At 39.5% G+C, this 18,042-nt stretch overlaps 2 protein-coding genes across 3 annotated transcripts; both read left to right on the top strand.

Moving 5' to 3' along the window:
* Positions 1 to 38: 38 nt before the first annotated feature.
* Positions 39 to 5,507, top strand: nup43 (nucleoporin 43). The gene is made up of 8 exons (XM_038277551.1): positions 39 to 266; positions 584 to 706; positions 1,703 to 1,780; positions 2,260 to 2,422; positions 2,530 to 2,665; positions 2,767 to 2,918; positions 3,008 to 3,124; positions 4,993 to 5,507. The coding sequence occupies exons 1-8, from the start codon at positions 153 to 155 to the stop codon at positions 5,220 to 5,222; spliced, it is 1,113 nt and encodes a 370-aa protein (XP_038133479.1). The 5' UTR covers positions 39 to 152; the 3' UTR covers positions 5,223 to 5,507.
* A 1,191-nt stretch (positions 5,508 to 6,698) lies between these two features.
* Positions 6,699 to 18,042, top strand: lats1 (large tumor suppressor kinase 1). 2 transcript variants are annotated; one of them, XM_038277548.1, is made up of 8 exons: positions 6,699 to 6,890; positions 7,452 to 7,919; positions 8,452 to 8,563; positions 10,222 to 11,627; positions 12,663 to 13,245; positions 16,798 to 16,980; positions 17,118 to 17,224; positions 17,306 to 18,042. In XM_038277548.1, exons 2-8 carry the CDS (start codon positions 7,560 to 7,562, stop codon positions 17,786 to 17,788), a joined length of 3,234 nt encoding a protein of 1,077 aa, XP_038133476.1. In that variant the 5' UTR covers positions 6,699 to 6,890; positions 7,452 to 7,559; the 3' UTR covers positions 17,789 to 18,042. The 2 variants fall into 2 exon arrangements, with proteins under 2 accessions (XP_038133476.1, XP_038133478.1); XM_038277550.1 differs by having other exon boundaries at positions 7,458 to 7,919; positions 17,306 to 17,788.

Here is an 18,042-nt window from a genome sequence, read left to right on the forward strand (position 1 = left end):
TGCCAACCACAATAAAAAAGAAGAACGGGTAGTTTTCTGCTTGAACCTTACGCGCCACCGTAGCGACGTATAAAGTGGCGGTTGTGTGCGTAGAATGCTAAGCTAACTTTAGACTTGACTTGTTTTTTAATTGATATAAAGAGTGACTTTCAATGGAAAGTGCTACATACGTGTCTCAAAAAATCAGCAAGACGAGATGGCGACCTGTCTCTTATTCGGCTTTACAGCAGCCTGATATATTTGCCACCGGATCATGGGACAACGAGGTTAGCAGTCATACGAGAGAAAAAAAAAAATCAACTTTAGCTATATGCGTTTTTTGTTATAGACGAAATACAAAAAATGGAAAAATAACAGTGTATAAAAATTATATTCTCTAACTAGGAATTTATTTTTCGGCGTGCTTTTTTACCCTGTAAAATCTTTTTTTTCTCTGCTAAATGTCTATTTCTTGTCTAACTGCTAGTTGTGTGTTTATATTTAAGGAAAATACAATGAGATTTTTTTTTTGTTCAAGTTGTAATTATATTACAGTAGCCTTGCTTTGAATATTGTTTTTACTTTAGTCTCTGTTTTCTTGCAGGAAAACAAGGTTTCTGTTTGGTCGATTGGGGATCAAGGCAGATCTGATCTGGAAGATGGATTTGAAGGAGACCCACAGCTCCTCTGTGAATATAACCACGATGGGGATGTTCTTGACCTTCAGGTAAAGAGAAAAAAAAAACATTCCATGAAGTATATACTGATAGGTTTGCATCTCACACCTTTCTTAAAATCAAGGTTGTAAAAGGGGTTTAAAAGTTTAAAAAGGTTAAAGAGAAGCTAACAAGACCAACAACAGAATCAGGTTTTCAATAAATCCTTATTTCAGCTAATGATCATCTTTGGTTTTTTAAACTTTAAGACATCTGTGCTGTTCAAGCTTATATCCATCATGGACAACACCTTCCACCCTCTGCACCTGACTGTAGAGGAGCTGAGCAGCTCCTTTAGTGAAAGACTTTTACACCCAGTTTGTAAAAAGGAGCGCTACCGCAGGTCATTCATCCCTGCTGCAACCAAACTCTACAATGCGAGACCAAAACGGCAATAACTTGTGCAATTACAGTTTTGATACACTGTGCAGCAACCTGTCTCTTTATATTTGACACCCAGAGCATTAACTATATATATATATATATATATATATATATATATATATATATATATATATATATATATATATATATATATATATATATATATAGCCATGTAAACACCCTGTGCATTAACCCTGTATAACTCACATTTTTCTTCCTTTGGCACCTTTTTCTTCTCCTTTTACTATTTTAGCTGATGTAACGAGTATATTTCTCCACTTTGAGATCAATAAAGTCAATCAATCTTTAAGACAGAATTGAAAATGATATATATTGAAAATGATATGCATATATTTACTATATGCATATCTTAGGTGTGTCTTCCTGCTCTCAAGTGGAAGCTAGTATTGGTACAAAAAATCTCTTCATGCAAACAGGTTTATATGTTTAAAAAAAAAAGCTCGCTGGCAAATCAAGCTTTAGTGAAAAGCAAAAATCCCATGTTGGCAGGTAAAATGTGATCGGTGTGTTTTCACTTCATATCATTAAATCATTTGTTAGCTCAGAACAATGTTTTACAAAGTAAGACATCTACTAAAACACTAACTTTTTTTTTCTTCCAGTTTTTGGACCAGGAAAGATTTGTCACAGTCTCATCCACAGGAGCCGTCACCATCTTCCGCCACCATCAAAACAGTCAGGTACACTCAGATTAACTCCAGTTTTCCTGACTAAACGTAATGTTGGATGTCTTTTAAGTGATTCACACTATAACAGACCCACACGTAAATCAATGAAATATTCTTTAATCTGAATTTGAATCATGTTGGAAGAACACCTGATTAACAGATAAGTTTTATTTAGATTTTTCAGCGATAAGGCAGCAATGACTGAAGAGCCTAATGTTGAAATCAAATACAACACAGGCAATGTATCAGACCTTATCCCAGATTTAATCCCTTTTTTCACAGAATAAAAGATATACATCTAATTTAGGACAAATTTATCCCTTTTATCAGATGGTTATTTGAGCACTAAAATACGGTTTTATTAGGAATAATCAGGAAAATCTCCAATGGCTGGACCATCTTCAGACACATATGTTTTGCTTCTATGAACATGCTGAACATAAACATTTCTCTTATTATTTTCCATATTTCCTCCCCCTTTTTAACTGCAGACACTCTCAGTAACCCAGCAATGGGCGAAAGCACACCGTTTCCCCTGTAATAATGCCCCCAGCACAGGAGTCGCCTGCAGCACTCCTGAAGTTGTAACAGTGGGGGAGGACGGCAGGATAATTGTCTTCAGAGTCGACCAGGAAGGAGTGGTGCGAGTCATAGGTGAGATAAACATTAAACTCCTCCATCCAGATGAGTTTTCCATTTTCAGACTAAATGTGGAGTGAAGAGGAAGCAGCTAATCATCATGCTGCTTAACCTTTTGTTAGAGAATGCAGACAGCAGCACGCTTCATGCTGTGACTTACCTGAGGACAACAGAGGTTTTGACCGTGAACTCCATCGGCCAGCTCAAATTGTGGGATTTGAGGCAGCAGAGCAGCTCACCATCACAGATTCTATCATTGTAAGAAACTTTACATGGTAATTAGAACTTCTCTCCGTTTAGTCGGTATCTTTCTGTTGATTGTATTTGCTTCATCCATGTTTGTTTTCCTCCTTTACCAGGTCAGGAGATAGAGTACCTTTATACTGTGTTGCCAGACATCCCAACCAACAGCACATCGTGGCCACAGGAGGCCAGGATGGAATGCTCTGCGTCTGGGATGTGAGGCAAGGCAACATGCCCTTCTCTCTCATGGAGGCGCACTCAGCTGAAAGTATGATTTATTCCAAAATAATTTAGCTCTTTTCCAAATTTCAAACTCTTGGTACATATAGATAATTGGAACCTGTTTTTCATGGGCAGTGTGGGAGGTTCACTTCCATCCTACAAACCCAGATCATCTGTTTACGTGTTCAGAGGACGGCTCTCTGCTGCACTGGGAGACCTCCTCCCCATCGGAAATGCCCTCCTTCTTACAAGGTGAGTCTAATTGGAGATTGGTTTAAATCATATATAGGATTAGTGGCATTTCTTTTAAGCAGTTTAAACAGTCGTCACATTTTTCAACCAGATTACAAACTTTCAAAATTTCTTAAAAAACTTTAAAACATTTCATAGAATTGTGCTGCCCGACTTTTAAACCAGTACACAGCAAAAACTGATGAAAATATTTAAGCAAAAAATTCTTAAAATAAGTTTATTTACCTTTCATTTGAGCAGGTTAATAAGATGAATAAGCCATTTAATAATGAATAAGCCAATTAAATTAGCATGTTTGCCCTTAAACTAAGACAATAAGATATTGTACATTTAAAATTCAAAAGTAAATCATCTTTTTCCATTGGCAAATTGTTTTACCTGCTCAAATTAATGGATTAGGATACATTCTGCATTTCCACACCGTCTGGAGAATTAAGGTATTTTTCTCTGGGCCTCACTCACACTTGTAAAGCTTTTACAGTAAAAGTTGGCAGTAGAGATAAATCTAAGAAAGTGAGGAGCATCAGTAGACTTCAGGTGTGTAAAACTGTTCACACATTACTGCTCATTTCCTTCATATATCCCTATTTGTGAAGAATTCAGTGCAGCTGAACACCCAGTCCAAGTCGTCCAAGCTAAATCATGCAAAATAGCGGGCACCGACCGTATGTCCAAATAACTATGGCAACGGCGCTGTAGTCAGACAGAGACTTTGGCTGCGTTCACACAGCAGCTAGAAGTGACCAAAATCTGATGTTTATTTTTTTTTCCCATATGCGACCTGTATCTGATCTTTTCATGATGATCTGAACAACACAGATATATTTTTTATTTTCCATTGCAATTCAGGCCACTTGGCTATGTGGTCCTCAATACGATGCGTATTTGATCTTCTCAAATGCGACTTGTGTCTGAATGGCCAGGTTGCAAACATTCAACCTTTACAACATTAATACTCGACAGAGTACCGACCGGTCTTATATATTTGGAAATATGAACGACCACGCTAAAGAATCCGATTTCACAAAATTAGTGACCGTTAGTGATCACAGCGACACAAACCTGACTTAAAATATAGCGTTTGTCAGCTTGAAACCGATTTAGTTGCACAGCTGCTGCATTGAGATTAATTATAGCCTAATATACATCGTTGTCTTCCATATTTTGAATAGGAAGGCTCTCATTAAATACCCTATGTCAGATGGTTTACACTAATTTTTAAACATTAAAAAAAAAACTTAAATTTTGATCTATTCGTAGGTGTCTGCGGTCTGGAGAAGTATGAGGGGAATTCTTAGCATGTCTGTACTTCTTTCCGTTTCTTATTGCCGTCTCATTTGATCTATCAAACATCCATCCTAACAGCCTGTAGTTTTGAAGGATCCCTTTTTTAAGCCCTGACAACTGTACGAAGTGAATTCCTTGTCAATTTTCAATTTAAAGTTTTGAACTTTGTAAAAATCGTGATGGGAAACGTGTTGTAACTTTGCTTTGTTAAAGAACAAAACAAAACAAAAAACGAGATGATTCAGAAAAAACAAATCTATATTATTATTTTTTTGAATGATGGATTAACTTAATGGGTTGTATTTGTAATACAATTTTGTTGTGTCTATCCTTTGAGTTTGTACAATATATAGAAATAAGGATTGACTCCTCAGTCTTCAAGTTTTCTTCAACAAATTTTATCTGCTGAAAATGATATTTATATTCCTTATTGGATCAATTAAGAAAAAGTAAATGAACTGAATTTGTACCTGCATTCTCTGGGTTTACCCAAATATCTTAGTTGCCAGGTTTTATCACCAAATAGCTAAAACATGCTGTCACTTAGCTGTGTTTTTTTTTTTTTTTTTTTTTGCCACTAGGAGGTAGAAACAGCAGCATGACCTCACGTAGCGCGATGGCCCCGGCTGGAGGTAATCAGTCAATCGTCAGCGCCTGGCTCCGTGGAGACTCCAGTAAATCCCGCCTGGAGACGACTCACATGCTGCCCACCCAGACGCTGTCAGTCAACAGCTTGGACGTGCTTGGGCAGTGTTTGGTCTGTGGGACTGATGGAGAAGCAATTTTTATCAACAGACAAGTCCCAGTTTAATAGCGCTGTTTGCAAATGCAAATGTGATTTTCCTCGTTTCATGCACAGCAGAGCCTGGTATGGACTTTTTCACTCTGTTATTGCATTTTCAACAATTTTCAAGAACGCCGATTATCTTTTTCTTAATGAATCTGTCTGTCATGCATGCCTGACTCGGATTTGCAGTGATATATTATTAGAAATTAAAGACTTGTAGACGGTTTCACACAATATGTTTCAGTTTACAAATACATTTTGTACAGATTTCTTAAAAAGAAATGAATAAAACTAAACATTTTCAAATTATTGACTGCTTTTTCATCGTAACTTCTGAGATTATTTTCACATAATTTTGAGATCACATTATTGCGAGCAGTTTACCTTATGTTAGTAAAGGTGACACATCTCCATGTATATTGTTGCAATTAGTTGTCATGAAATGCAGGGATATGATGGTGAAAGAAGGATAAAGAAAAGATTACAGTATCAGGCAGAATCCAGATAAGTTTCACCTTTTTGTGGTCCTTTTGGCACAGTTTGTCTTCCCAGTTAGGCATTAAAAATGTTAATTGATCATTACAACAGACTATATGCACTATGGGGCTGCGCAGTGGGTAGCACTGCTGCCTTGCAGCAAGAAGGTTCGATTACCGGCCAAGGGTCTCTTCTGCATGGAGTTTGCATGTTCTCCCTGAGCATGCGTGGGTTCTCTCCAGGTACTCTGGCTTCCTCCCACAGTCCAAAAACATGGCTGTTAGGATAATGGACTTCTCTAAATTGTCCTTAGGTGTGAGTGTGCGTGAATGGTTGTTTGTCTCTGTGTTGCCCTGCGATGGACTGGCAACCTGTCCAGGATGAACCCCACCTCTCGCCCATAGACAGCTGGAGATAGGCACCAGCACCCCTAGCGACCCCACTTGAGATTAAGCGTGTATAGAAAATGGATGGATGGATGGATATATGCACTATGAATATACTGTTATGTAATGTTTCCCTTTCCATTTTTTTTCCCTCTCTGGCTTACATATTTTGCCATGTTGAATAAATCAATTAGTAATTATTAATTTCCACACTTCAAATGTACAGATTTTTTTTAGTCTAAGTTTATTTTCATTTATATATATATATATATATATATATATATATATATATATATATATATATATATATATTTAGATGTTAACTAATTTGTTAATATATGATTTCAGCCATTTTTATCAGAGGGAGAGGTTTGCTTTATTTTGTGTTTCAGTTCACTCATTTTAATTAAATTCACAGTTTAATCCAATTAGGTTTAATATTTCTATTTTCGGTTTGTTTTATCTCAATTTGTTCTACTTTTTTGTTGTATTTATTTATGCGCTATTAGTTGATTATTTTTTTTTATTTTGTGTTGGTTTTTGTTCACCTCATATTAATATTTTTTTAATTTTAAACGAATCAGTTTTATTTAGGTTTTATCTATCCTAACGCTATTTGAACACTTTTATTTTGAAAGTCTGTAGCAGTGTTCACAGGTCCTACTTGCCATTCAGATATCCCAGGAATTTAACACAAGGAACCTGCTAGCGCGACACAACAAGCACCTTTTGAGTTAGAAACACGGCTTCCAAACAGAGGAGCTGCCGTAACATTTGCTGGTTATTGAAACAGGGGAGGTTCTGGAAAAAGCAGAAGCTACAGACTGCGGTAAGTTAACCGACAGGAGCTAACTGTTCCCAGTTCCGAGCTAGCAGGCTAATTCCTAACCTGTTGTTGAATACCAGCTAATGGACGCCTCACCAGTCAGGCCGTTCTCTTTGATTTCCTCAGAGATTTACTTTATTTTAGTCACCAATTGTTGTTAATTAACCTACGCGAGCTATTAATATATTTTTGTTAAACGTTTTTAGCATTATTGTTCCCCGTCGACGGAGAATTAACGTAACAGTATTGCTATGTTAGCGTGGAATGCTAACAAAGCTAATCAATTGGAATTGGTCTTGGCTGTTATAGTAGACTTTTTTTTTTCAATTCGGTGTTTTTAATGAAGTCTGTAGCTAATATTTCTTAAAATGCACCTAACAATGAAGAAGTCATACAACTGGTCTCGCATGCCCTTCTGACATAATAGTTATCTCCTGGTAAATGTTTATCTGTGTTGATTCCTGCTGCTCAATCTCATTTTTGCCCAACCTGTCTGGTAGCATTACTCCCATTCCTCTTTATCTCGCATGCATTTTATATTGAATGTTTTTTTGGTTGTTTAAGGAGCAGCATGCAGATGTGAAGCCAGACATCAGAGGCACTGATCATCAGCTCGGTTCTGGACAGGTGACATCTTCATCCTTTTTTTAACGTCCATATAAATGCTTGTACATGAGGAGAGGAGAGAAACCCGAAGGACACAGGCAGATGAGACCCAAAACTTTCCCCACCAGCAACTACAGCGGTAACAGCCAGCAGATGCTGCAGGAAATCCGGAACAGCCTGCGGAATTTGTCCAAACCCTCCGACCCTCCTAAAGCGGAGCCCGTAGGACAAGCAAATATGCTCCCAGAGGACCCCAGGCATCAGGGGCGCACCAGCAACCCAAAACACTCCTACCATAAGGCATTACAGGAGATTCGGAAGACCCTGGCGCCTTTTGAAGTGAATGTTTCATCTAGTAGTGATTCTACCACTTCAGGCTCTGATTTTAAGCAAATATCGCTGGAACCAAGTGCTGGGTTTGAGGAGGTAAGATTGGCCTTAATTTTTGTTTTGGTTTTTTGTGGGGGGTTTTTGCCCCCACTTTCTCACAAATGGCACTTTTGATGAAGAATTTTGATCAATCTTTCTTCATCATCATTCTTTTAATTCTTATGTAATTGAGAAGAACAACTTAGTACACTTTGTTTGGAGGGGAATTATTTGGAAAATGTCAGGTATGCAATGTGAAGTGACAAGTTTGTACAGTTATCAGTACAAAACAAGTTTTACATCTGTCAGTCAACTTTTGTTTGCATGCATGTTCGATATCCAAGTATGAAGAGAGATAGTGTGCATTAGTAATGTGTTTAAAAAAATAAATAAAAATGTGTCAAAGTTTAAGTTATTGATTCAATTACTAAAATCAGTTTCACATTTCCATAATTAAGCCTTTTTTGATCAAACAAAAAATAAAAGTTAAAAAAGCTACAACCACAGATTCAAATCTCTTTTTAGCTGTATGCGGCTAAAGCAAATGGGAATTTGGTATCTAAACTAAGCTTTATTTCTGCCTTTCTAGCCCAGCAGCAGCAGCCGCCACGTTGCCTCAGACCAAATGGTCAAGATGAATTACCAGGACTCCAGGGAGCAGAAGGCTGCGGCTAACAACTCTACAGGCCTAAAAGCACCAGGTATTAGATCGTATCCACTGGGATCAGGGCTGGTTTTCATTTCTTCCTTCTACCTTTTCATCTAGGCTCCATATCGTTTACATTTGGTGACAATACGTTGGATTTAGGACAACTGCAGCACATGCTTCCAAAGAGTATGACTAATGCAAGAATTTGACAAAACATCTTTGGTTTTAAATCATTGATGAATCCTTTGAGAAGCAGCTTTTCTTTATTGTTATTTTTTTTCCTATTGTTGGCTATTACAGCCCATCATTTCAGTATATAGTTTGCGTTACATTTATTTCCTTAATTTTTGTTATTGAAAGTCTCTTAACAAATGAACTTTTGTTACTTAAATATAAAAAGTGTAACGCTAACATCTGGATGTAAGGCAAACATGTTTTGATTTAAACTGTTGTGTAAACATTATGGATTTTCCACACATATACAGCTCCAGTCGATATTTCCTCCTATAAAACAAATGTTGGACTTTTAATGAGTTCAGTTTTTTGCTTATTTATTACAGATTCTCTTTTTCCCCCACAGCTTCTTAGTGATTCATTGAGACTTAAATCGGTCAATTCAGCCAAAAGATATTGTTTTTGTAAACATCACCAAGCTTCTGCGATGATTCCTCGTGGACGTTTGAACCCTCTTGTTTGCTAGCAATGGGAGAGTTGATAGAAATTGATTGGTTTCCTGGTAGCACAGTTCAAAATCCTTCAGTGGGTTCAGGTCAGAACTATTTCAGGAGTTGGTCGTTTAAATACCCAGCTGTGTCGTAGTTGACAAACTTGGAAGTAGATCACTTTACTTATTCTCACCTGTTATAGAATGAAGTAATAGCACTCGCATGTGTTGACCCTAAGTGTGATGGTCAGGAATGATCCTACCACCTTCAGGCTTGGCTAGCGATTCTGTGTTTTGAGGTTCTTAAGTCCAACACAAATTCTGTTTCCATTCGCCATCAGTTTGCACAAATTTGAGTAAAAAAAAAAAAGTGCAATTAAACAAAAAAGATGTTTTTTGATGAAAGCTTTTTATGCTGTGATGAGGCGGTTGTATCGTAATTCTTATTTCTCAAAGCTGCAATGAAAACACTTGTTTGCATCACATGATTGATCCTGTCCCGTGATCTGTAGCTGGACCTTACTTGTTAAAAGATAAAGAGGAGTGGAGGTACTTGGAGGATGATGGCACCCACTACAGCCATGCTTGATTTTCAAATTTGATTGTATTTTTATTTAATGGAAATACCCCTATTGAGATCCTTTTGCAATGAGAAGAATATCAAGATAGTTTTGAGCATATTTCTATTGGAAATGAAGCTACAGATGCCTCCAGTCATTTAGTCCATTATGTGATTCTTTGTTTTATAACCGACTGAAGTTGAATAGTTATTCCACTGAAAAAGAGCAGCTTTGAACAATCAAAATAAATAACATGTTTCCAGAATTTCCCCATTCTGGGACAATAAAGGGATTTATTTTTTTTTTTTTTATGTATTTCCATGATGGCTACTTTCAAAAGCTAATTCCTTAAAGCTAATTTTTCTATCGTGAAAGAGGTTATTACTTATAACAGCTTTAGTTCCCATTTAAGAAGATTAAGTTGTTTTTTTAATGAGTTTCTTATATCATTTTAATGGTATCATTACTCTGCATGTTTTTGTGCAGGACCTTCTCACAAGCAGCAGGCTGTGCTGAGGAAGCTAAGTTGGAAGGGATCGAAGGAGTCTCTGGCTCCTCGATTGGGTCCTCTCAAGGTAGAAGGAATAATGTACCGTTCGGACAGCCCTGGACCACCTCCCGTTTACCCACAGGGCCCCTCTGCCAACAGCCAGAGAGTAAACCCTCCACTGCATCCTCAGATGCGCAGTGTCACACCTCCACCAAACCGTGGCGGCATGCCGCCAACATCCTCTCGGGAAAACAATCCATCCAAGCGCTACTCTGGGAACATGGAGTACGTTGCTCAGCGGATTTCTCCAGTTCCGCAGCCCGGCTGGCCTGATGGTTATCAGAATCCGTCCCCCCAGAACCAGCGTGGGATCAGCGCTTCAGGCCACCAGCCCATCATCATGCAAAGCTCTGGTGGAAACAAGTTCACCTTCCCTTCCACTTGGACTCAAAATGGTCCCACTCAGCCAGAGTACATACAAGGCGGCAGCAGACAACTGCCTCCCCCTTACCCTGTAAACAGCCGGCATAGCCCAACGGAGCAGGAGCAGGCTGCGGGACCCACATCCTCTCCCTCTTATCTAAATGGTGGAAACATCCCTTCGTCAATGTTGGTTTCAGACCGAAACAGTCACAACCTTGATATGTACAACCTGGGTCCTCCACAGCTGTGGTCCCAGGCCCCTCTGTCCTCCAATCAGCCACAGTCTGCAACCGGTAACAGTAGCAACCAGGACCTGTCCCCGTCGTGGCAACACAACATGCCGGGTCGCTCCAAATCTTTCAACAAGCACCAGATCAACGGTAGCCCTGCTCATTCATCCGGCTCCCAGCCTTCTGCCACCACTGTCACTGCTATCACGCAGGCTCCCATCCTGCAGCCAGTGAAAAGCATGCGTGTCCAGAAACCTGAACTACACACTGCTGTCGCTCCTACACACCCACCATGGATACAGCAGGTTACCCCATCCCCGCCTGCACCCGCCTACCCCGATCCCTCACCTGCTGTACCTCAGATTGAAGTGCCCAGCTATCAAGGCCCACCTCCACCGTATCCTAAGCACCTTCTCCCCACGTCCTCCCCACCGGCATATGACTCTGCAGCCACAAAGCATGGCACAGGCAGAGAGGAGGCTGCGGAGGAGATCAGCAATGGGGACAAGGCGGTGGAAAGCGCCGACAGCTCTGCAGCAACTGAGAAGGAGAGGAAGCAGATCACTACGTCCCCCGTCCCAGTGCGTCGCAACAAGAAGGACGAGGAGCCCAGAGGGGAGTCGGGAAGAATTAATCTGTACTCTCCTCAGGCCTTCAAATTCTTCATGGAGCAGCATGTGGAGAACATCCTGAAGAATCATCAGATGAGGATCCGGAGGAGGAAGCAGCTAGAAAGTGAGATGCAGAGGGTAAGAAAAAAAAAAAAAAACACCAGCTGTAAATAATTTGTTTTCTTACTTTGAGAGATCTTCAGACATATTTTTTGCCTTCCATGCTTTGATATGTTCAACCTTTTTATGCTCTTTTGTATTTTTCTTAGCTGTTCTTTCTTTCCTTTTCTCTCCTCGCTGTCTTTAACAGCTGACCTGAAAGGTAAAAGTATTTTATTCTCTCCTGTATTCACACGCCTCAGTGTTTAACCAAGGTTTAAATCATCACTCTAGCATTATGTCCTCTGTATGAAGAGAATGCATGACATCCCTCAACTTTCATTTCATCAGCTGTGACTCTGCTTGCTTTTTCTCGTCTTGGGGCAGAATGAGTAACTAATAAATGAAAAATAAATCAATCATTAGATTTAAATAGTTTCAGGAGTGTTTTTATTATTTAGTCATTTATGGGTGATAAATGCATATATCAGGCTTTTCCTGTTTGATAATGATCTGTTTTCTTTAAGGTTTGGCCTGCTGAGTGATATTTTTAATTAATATTGCCACTACATCACAAAAAGATGGAAAAAAAATTGTTGCAGCTTTGAAATGCAACAGGAAATTGATTTTTGAGGCATTACAGAATTTTCTGATGATACTGCCACCTTTGGCCAAAATACAGAACTGCAGCTCTCTAGTCTTAAGAGGGAAATAAAAAAGATGTAAAGATATTTCCCAGTAAAGTAACTTTTCTCTTGAAGACCACCTCTTTCATTTATTTTTCCAGACTAATAGTTTTGAACTTTATCTTGAGTAATACTAAACTCAAAGGAATGTGCATGATGTTTTTGGACATATTTAAAACAAAAGTTATTTGGTTATTGGTTTGGATAACCGGGTAAAAATAAATGGTATTTGTAGATATCTGATCCACTGATCAGGGGACAGTTGTCTAATCAATGCATCTGTTGTACATTTTATCGCTTTGATTCTGTTTGAATCTAACAAAATAACACCTTCAAAGGTATTTTTCATTTTAATTTGTCTGATCTAATTTTAACTTTCTTTTCTCAGGTGGGTTTGACCTCAGAAGCTCAGGAGCAGATGCGAATGATGCTCTGTCAGAAGGAATCCAACTACATCCGTCTTAAGCGTGCCAAAATGGACAAGTCTATGTTCAAACGGATCAAGACGCTCGGCATCGGAGCTTTTGGGGAGGTTTCCCTGGCGAGGAAAGAGGACACAGGGGCGCTGTACGCTATGAAGACGCTTCGCAAGAAGGACGTGTTGCTGAGGAACCAAGTGGCTCACGTAAAGGCTGAGAGGGACATCCTGGCCGAGGCTGACAACGAGTGGGTGGTGCGTCTTTACTACTCCTTCCAGGATAAGGACAACTTGTACTTCGTCATGGAGTACATTCCAGGCGGTGACATGATGAGCCTCCTCATTAGGCTCGGCATCTTCCAGGAAGAGCTGGCTCAGTTCTACATCGCAGAGCTCACCTGCGCTTTGGAAAGCGTGCACAAGATGGGCTTCATCCACAGAGACATCAAGCCTGACAACATCCTGATAGACAGAGACGGACACATAAAGCTGACGGACTTTGGCCTCTGCACTGGTTTCCGCTGGACCCACGACTCCAAGTATTACCAGAGCGGTGAGTAATATTCTTCCACAACTGATTCAGTAATCGATAAATCGTTAACTGGAGTGTAGAGACTCTAAAATATGCCTTTAGCTGAGACTGTTCCACTTATACCAGTAAATATACCAAGATAGTGAAAAAAATATAGAAATATTTAGCATTTAAGATAAAGGAAAACATTCTCCCGTTAATATGCTCTATCCAGAACTCCACGAGTGGAAAAGCTTCAGTTTCACCTGGTTTAAATCTGTATAAATTCTTCTTTAAGGAACTTTTCGCTATCCGATTATTATTAATCGATGATCAAAATAATCATTTTTTGCAGCCCTAGACTGATTATTTTGCACCTTTGTCGTATTGGATCAGATCAGGCTTTTCCGGCCACAATTTAGAGTTCATCTGTGATGACATATTTTAGAATGCATAAAATAACACAAATGTGCCCCCCCCCCATAAATGCAAAGAAATTGTGAGTTTTTTTTAATTGTCGGATGGATTAATTGAATTGTAAAATGTTTCTATTTTGAGCAATCAGTCCTAGCCACCAATCACAGGATCTGTCCGGTTGTTTTAGAAGATCTTTGTTTATCAAAAAAATATTTTTTGTGAAAAATATTTAATGCGAAAAAGAAAATAAGATCAAAACACTCCTCAGAGCAGTTGAAGTATATAAAATACAGGTGCTGGTCATAAAATTAGAATATCATGAAAAAGTTGATTGATTTCAGTAATTCCATTTAAAAAGTGAAACTTGTATATTATATTCATACATTACATACAAACTCATATATTTCAGATGTTTATTTTGTTTAATTTTGATGATTACAAATGACAACAAATGAAAATCTCAAATTCATCATATCAGAAAATTAGAATATTACTGAAGACCAATAAAAACAAAGGATTTATAGAAATGTTGGCCAACTGAAAAGTATGAACATGAAAAGTATGAGCATGTACAGCACTCAGTATTTAGTTGGGCCTCCTTTGGCCTGTATTACTGCAGCAATGCGGCGTGGCATGGAGTCGATCAGTCTGTGGCACTGCTCAGGTGTTATGATAGCCCAGGTTGCTCTAATAGTGGCTTTTAGCTCTTCTGAATTGTTGGGTCTGGTGTATTGCATCTTCTTCTTCACAATACCCCATAGATTTTCTATGGGGTTAAGGTCAGGAGAGTTTGCTGGCCAATTAAGAACAGGGATACCATGGTCCTTCAACCAGGTACTGGTAGCTTTGGCACTGTGTGCAGGTGCCAAGTCCTGTTGGAAAATGAAATCTGCATCTCCAAAAAGTTGGTCAGCTGCAGGAAGCATGAAGTGCTCTAAAACTTCCTGGTATGTGGCTGCGTTGACCCTGGACCTCAGAAAACACAATGGACCAACACCAGCAGATGACATGGCACCCCAAACCATCACTGACTGTGGAAACTTTACACTGGACTTCAAGCAACGTGGATGAAGTGCCTCTCTTCTTTTCCTCCAGACTCTGGGACCTTGATTTCCAAAGGAAATGCAAAATTTACTTTCATCAGAGAACATGACTTTGGACCACTCACCAGCAGTCCAGTCCTGTTTCTCTTTAGCCCAGGCAAGACGGTTCTGACGCTGTCTGTGGTTCAAGAGTGGCTTGACACAAGGAATGCGACAGCAGAAACCCATGTCTTTCATACGTCTGTGTGTGGTGGTTCTTGAAGCACTCACTCCAGCTGCAGTCCACTCTTTGTGAATCTCCCCCACATTTTTGAATGGGTTTTGTTTCACAATCCTCTCCAGGGTGCGGTTATCTCTCTTGCTTGTACACTTTTTTCGACCACATCTTTTCCTTCCCTTCGCCTCTCTATTAATGTGCTTGGACACTGAGCTCTGTGAACAGCCAGCCTCTTTAGCGATGACCTTTTGTGTCTTGCCCTCCTTGTGCAAGGTGTCGATGGTCGTCTTTTGGACAACTGTCAAGTCAGCAGTCTTCCCCATGATTGTGTAGCCTATAGAACTAGACTGAAAGACCATTTAAAGGCTTTTGCAGGTGGTTTGAGTTAATTAGCTGATTAGAGTGTGGCACCAGGGGCCATCAATTTTGAACCTTTTCACAATATTCTAATTTTCTGATATGATGAATTTGAGATTTTCATTTGTTGTCATTTGTAATCATCAAAATTAAACAAAATAAACATCTGAAATATATGAGTTTGTATGTAATGTATGAATATAATATACAAGTTTCACTTTTTAAATGGAATTACTGAAATCAATCTACTTTTTCATGATATTCTAATTTTATGACCAGCACCTGTATGTCTGATGAGTATTTGGGTAAGCTGCACTGTTTAGCAAGTTGCACTACGTTCAAGCAGTGACATACTTTCACACGCTGATGGTGCTGAGTTAGGTTGTGGCCACAGCAGCTTTGCAACTGTTAGACAGTGGAGCAGATTGGAAGGCAGTCTCACTTCTAACTAGGGTTGTCAAAAGTATCGATACTCAAAAAAGTATCGATACTGAAACGTTGTATCCGGATACAATACTCATTCTCCACCAGTGGCACCTAAACAGTCATTCACCTAAAGTGCAGAATAGAGGAAAATGCACTTAATGAACACTGTGTGATTAATTCTGTGCACTTTTCAGTTTCAGACTTTTTTTGTAAGAGGTGCAGCTGCTGAGAATTATTTTTGTTTCTTAACCAGTTTGGCTAGCGTCATTGTTATGTGTGCAAAGCATAGCCAAGTAAGGAAAACTTAATTTTAATTTTGTAATTTTTTTTTATCAAGCTTGCTTAATACTCTGCACAGCAAACAACCTCAAAATGTTGTTCTTATTGTTTATTGTATTTATCTATTGTATTTTATTATTAATGAAAATTTTTGTTGAATTTGAGTCTTTGTTTTTAATCCTTGTGGTATCGAAAATGGTATCGATTATAGAATATTTTCCTTAGTATCGGTATCGAGTTGAAAAGTTTAGTATCGTGACAACCCTACTTCTAACAGGAAATGATAACGGAGCAGCTGCCCAAACGGCTACAAACCCCAACCTCCTCCTTCGGCTCCATTAACTCGATTAATTCAAATTTAAATTAGTTTTACACAACGTGCTGTAAGAAAATCCGAATATAGCTTACCATTACAGGAGGAAAAAAACGGTCTCCTAATTGAAATATTGTCTAAACAAATCCAAAAACCTTTTTCCCATAATTGTGTCTTAGGGGAATATTTTTAGTTTTTTTTAGCTCTGAACAATTCTTAATGTTGTTGGATTAAAAACGGCACATAATTATAATAAAAAGTTATAGTATTCAATTTATTAAAAAATAAAGATAAAGAGGCTAACACCTGAAAACCTTTCCATAAAATCTGTCACTATTGCTAATGACAGTTTTCTTCTTTCTCTTTAGAAATATTTGACAAATTGAATCCCTTAACTGTTGGAAAAATCCTTTCTTCCTTTAAAATATTAGAATAAACTGTCCTCATAGTTGCTGACTTTTAATGCATCTTTATCATGTAAACCTGGACTATAGTTATTTGAAGAAAAGAAAAAGTTTATTTACAAACTGATCTCTTGGTAGGGGATCATGTGAGGCAGGACAGCATGGACTTCAGTAAGGAATGGGAAGATCCGGCCAACTGTCGCTGTTCCAATCGCCTGAAACCCCTGGAGAGGAGGAAGGCCCGGCAGCACCAGCGTTGCCTGGCCCACTCCCTGGTGGGAACGCCTAACTATATTGCCCCAGAGGTTCTTCTCAGAACAGGTACTGTGGGTGAGACACAGAGATTTCTAATTATGATATAAAACTCTGCCATTTTTAATAGCTGTAGTTTGGCAGCCATCTATGAATTATCCTCAGATAAGATCTGCTTGATAGAAAGTTGATTTTATCCGCTGCAGGATACACCCAGCTGTGTGACTGGTGGAGTGTTGGTGTCATCCTGTATGAAATGGTTGTTGGACAGCCTCCATTCCTGGCAAACACACCCCTGGAGACGCAGATGAAGGTATGAAAGGCTTGCCCTGCATTGTTACGCAGTCGCAGACTTCCTGTTGCTTCAGTGTTGTGTCTGTGTCATTGAAACCAGGTGATTAACTGGAAGAGCACGCTGCACATCCCCCCTCAGTGCAAGCTCAGCCCAGAAGCCTCGGATCTCATAGTTAAACTGTGTCGTGGCCCAGAGGACCGCCTTGGGAAGAACGGCGCAGACGAGATCAAAGCTCATCCTTTCTTCAAGAGCGTCAACTTCTCCAGCGACCTACGACAGCAGGCGGCTCCCTACATCCCCACCATCGCTCACCCCACGGACACCTCCAACTTTGACCCCGTGGAGCCAGAAAAGCTGCGCAGAAGCGACGATGAGAGCAACCACAACGACACTCTGAGCGGTTGGTTCCGCAACGGGAAGCACCCCGAGCACGCCTTTTATGAATTCACCTTCCGGCGCTTCTTCGACGACAACGGACACCCCTACAGCTGCCCCAAACCCATCGAGTACGAGGGCTGCGACGAGGACGAGGCGGACGGCACGGATCAGGAGAAACAGGGCAGAGACCTGGTTTATGTGTAGTTCCTTATAAACAGATCTTTTAACGTGAGTGAAGGGAGGTTGCAAGATAAAGCATTTAAAACCTGTGAAAATAGGAAGAATATGTCGGAGAATTCGAACAAAGCAGCACAGTAGCATTAAACTACATTGAAATGTACAAACGAAGAGCTAGCAGAACTTGATATCTAGAAATGGAACTGACCTGGAGTCAGAAAAACTAAAAAGCATGATGACAGGAGGAAAGATGTCTGAAAAGCTTTGAAATGCCCAATTAT

This window comes from Cyprinodon tularosa, unplaced genomic scaffold (genome assembly GCF_016077235.1).
Source record: "Cyprinodon tularosa strain WSP-4 unplaced genomic scaffold, ASM1607723v1 ctg132, whole genome shotgun sequence".
Taxonomy (NCBI): domain Eukaryota; kingdom Metazoa; phylum Chordata; class Actinopteri; order Cyprinodontiformes; family Cyprinodontidae; genus Cyprinodon; species Cyprinodon tularosa.

Excerpts from the sequence above, each read along its gene's own strand:
- nup43 (XM_038277551.1), top strand. The coding sequence starts at position 153 with ATGGAAAGTGCTACATACGTGTCTCAAAAAATCAGCAAGACGAGATGG. Across the intron at positions 2,666-2,766 it reads CCATCACAGATTCTATCATT|GTCAGGAGATAGAGTACCTT; the intron begins GTAAGAAACTTT and ends CTCCTTTACCAG. Across the intron at positions 2,919-3,007 it reads GGAGGCGCACTCAGCTGAAA|TGTGGGAGGTTCACTTCCAT; the intron begins GTATGATTTATT and ends TTTCATGGGCAG.
- lats1 (XM_038277548.1), top strand. The coding sequence starts at position 7,560 with ATGAGGAGAGGAGAGAAACCCGAAGGACACAGGCAGATGAGACCCAAA. Across the intron at positions 11,628-12,662 it reads TAGAAAGTGAGATGCAGAGG|GTGGGTTTGACCTCAGAAGC; the intron begins GTAAGAAAAAAA and ends TTCTTTTCTCAG. Across the intron at positions 16,981-17,117 it reads AGAGGTTCTTCTCAGAACAG|GATACACCCAGCTGTGTGAC; the intron begins GTACTGTGGGTG and ends TATCCGCTGCAG.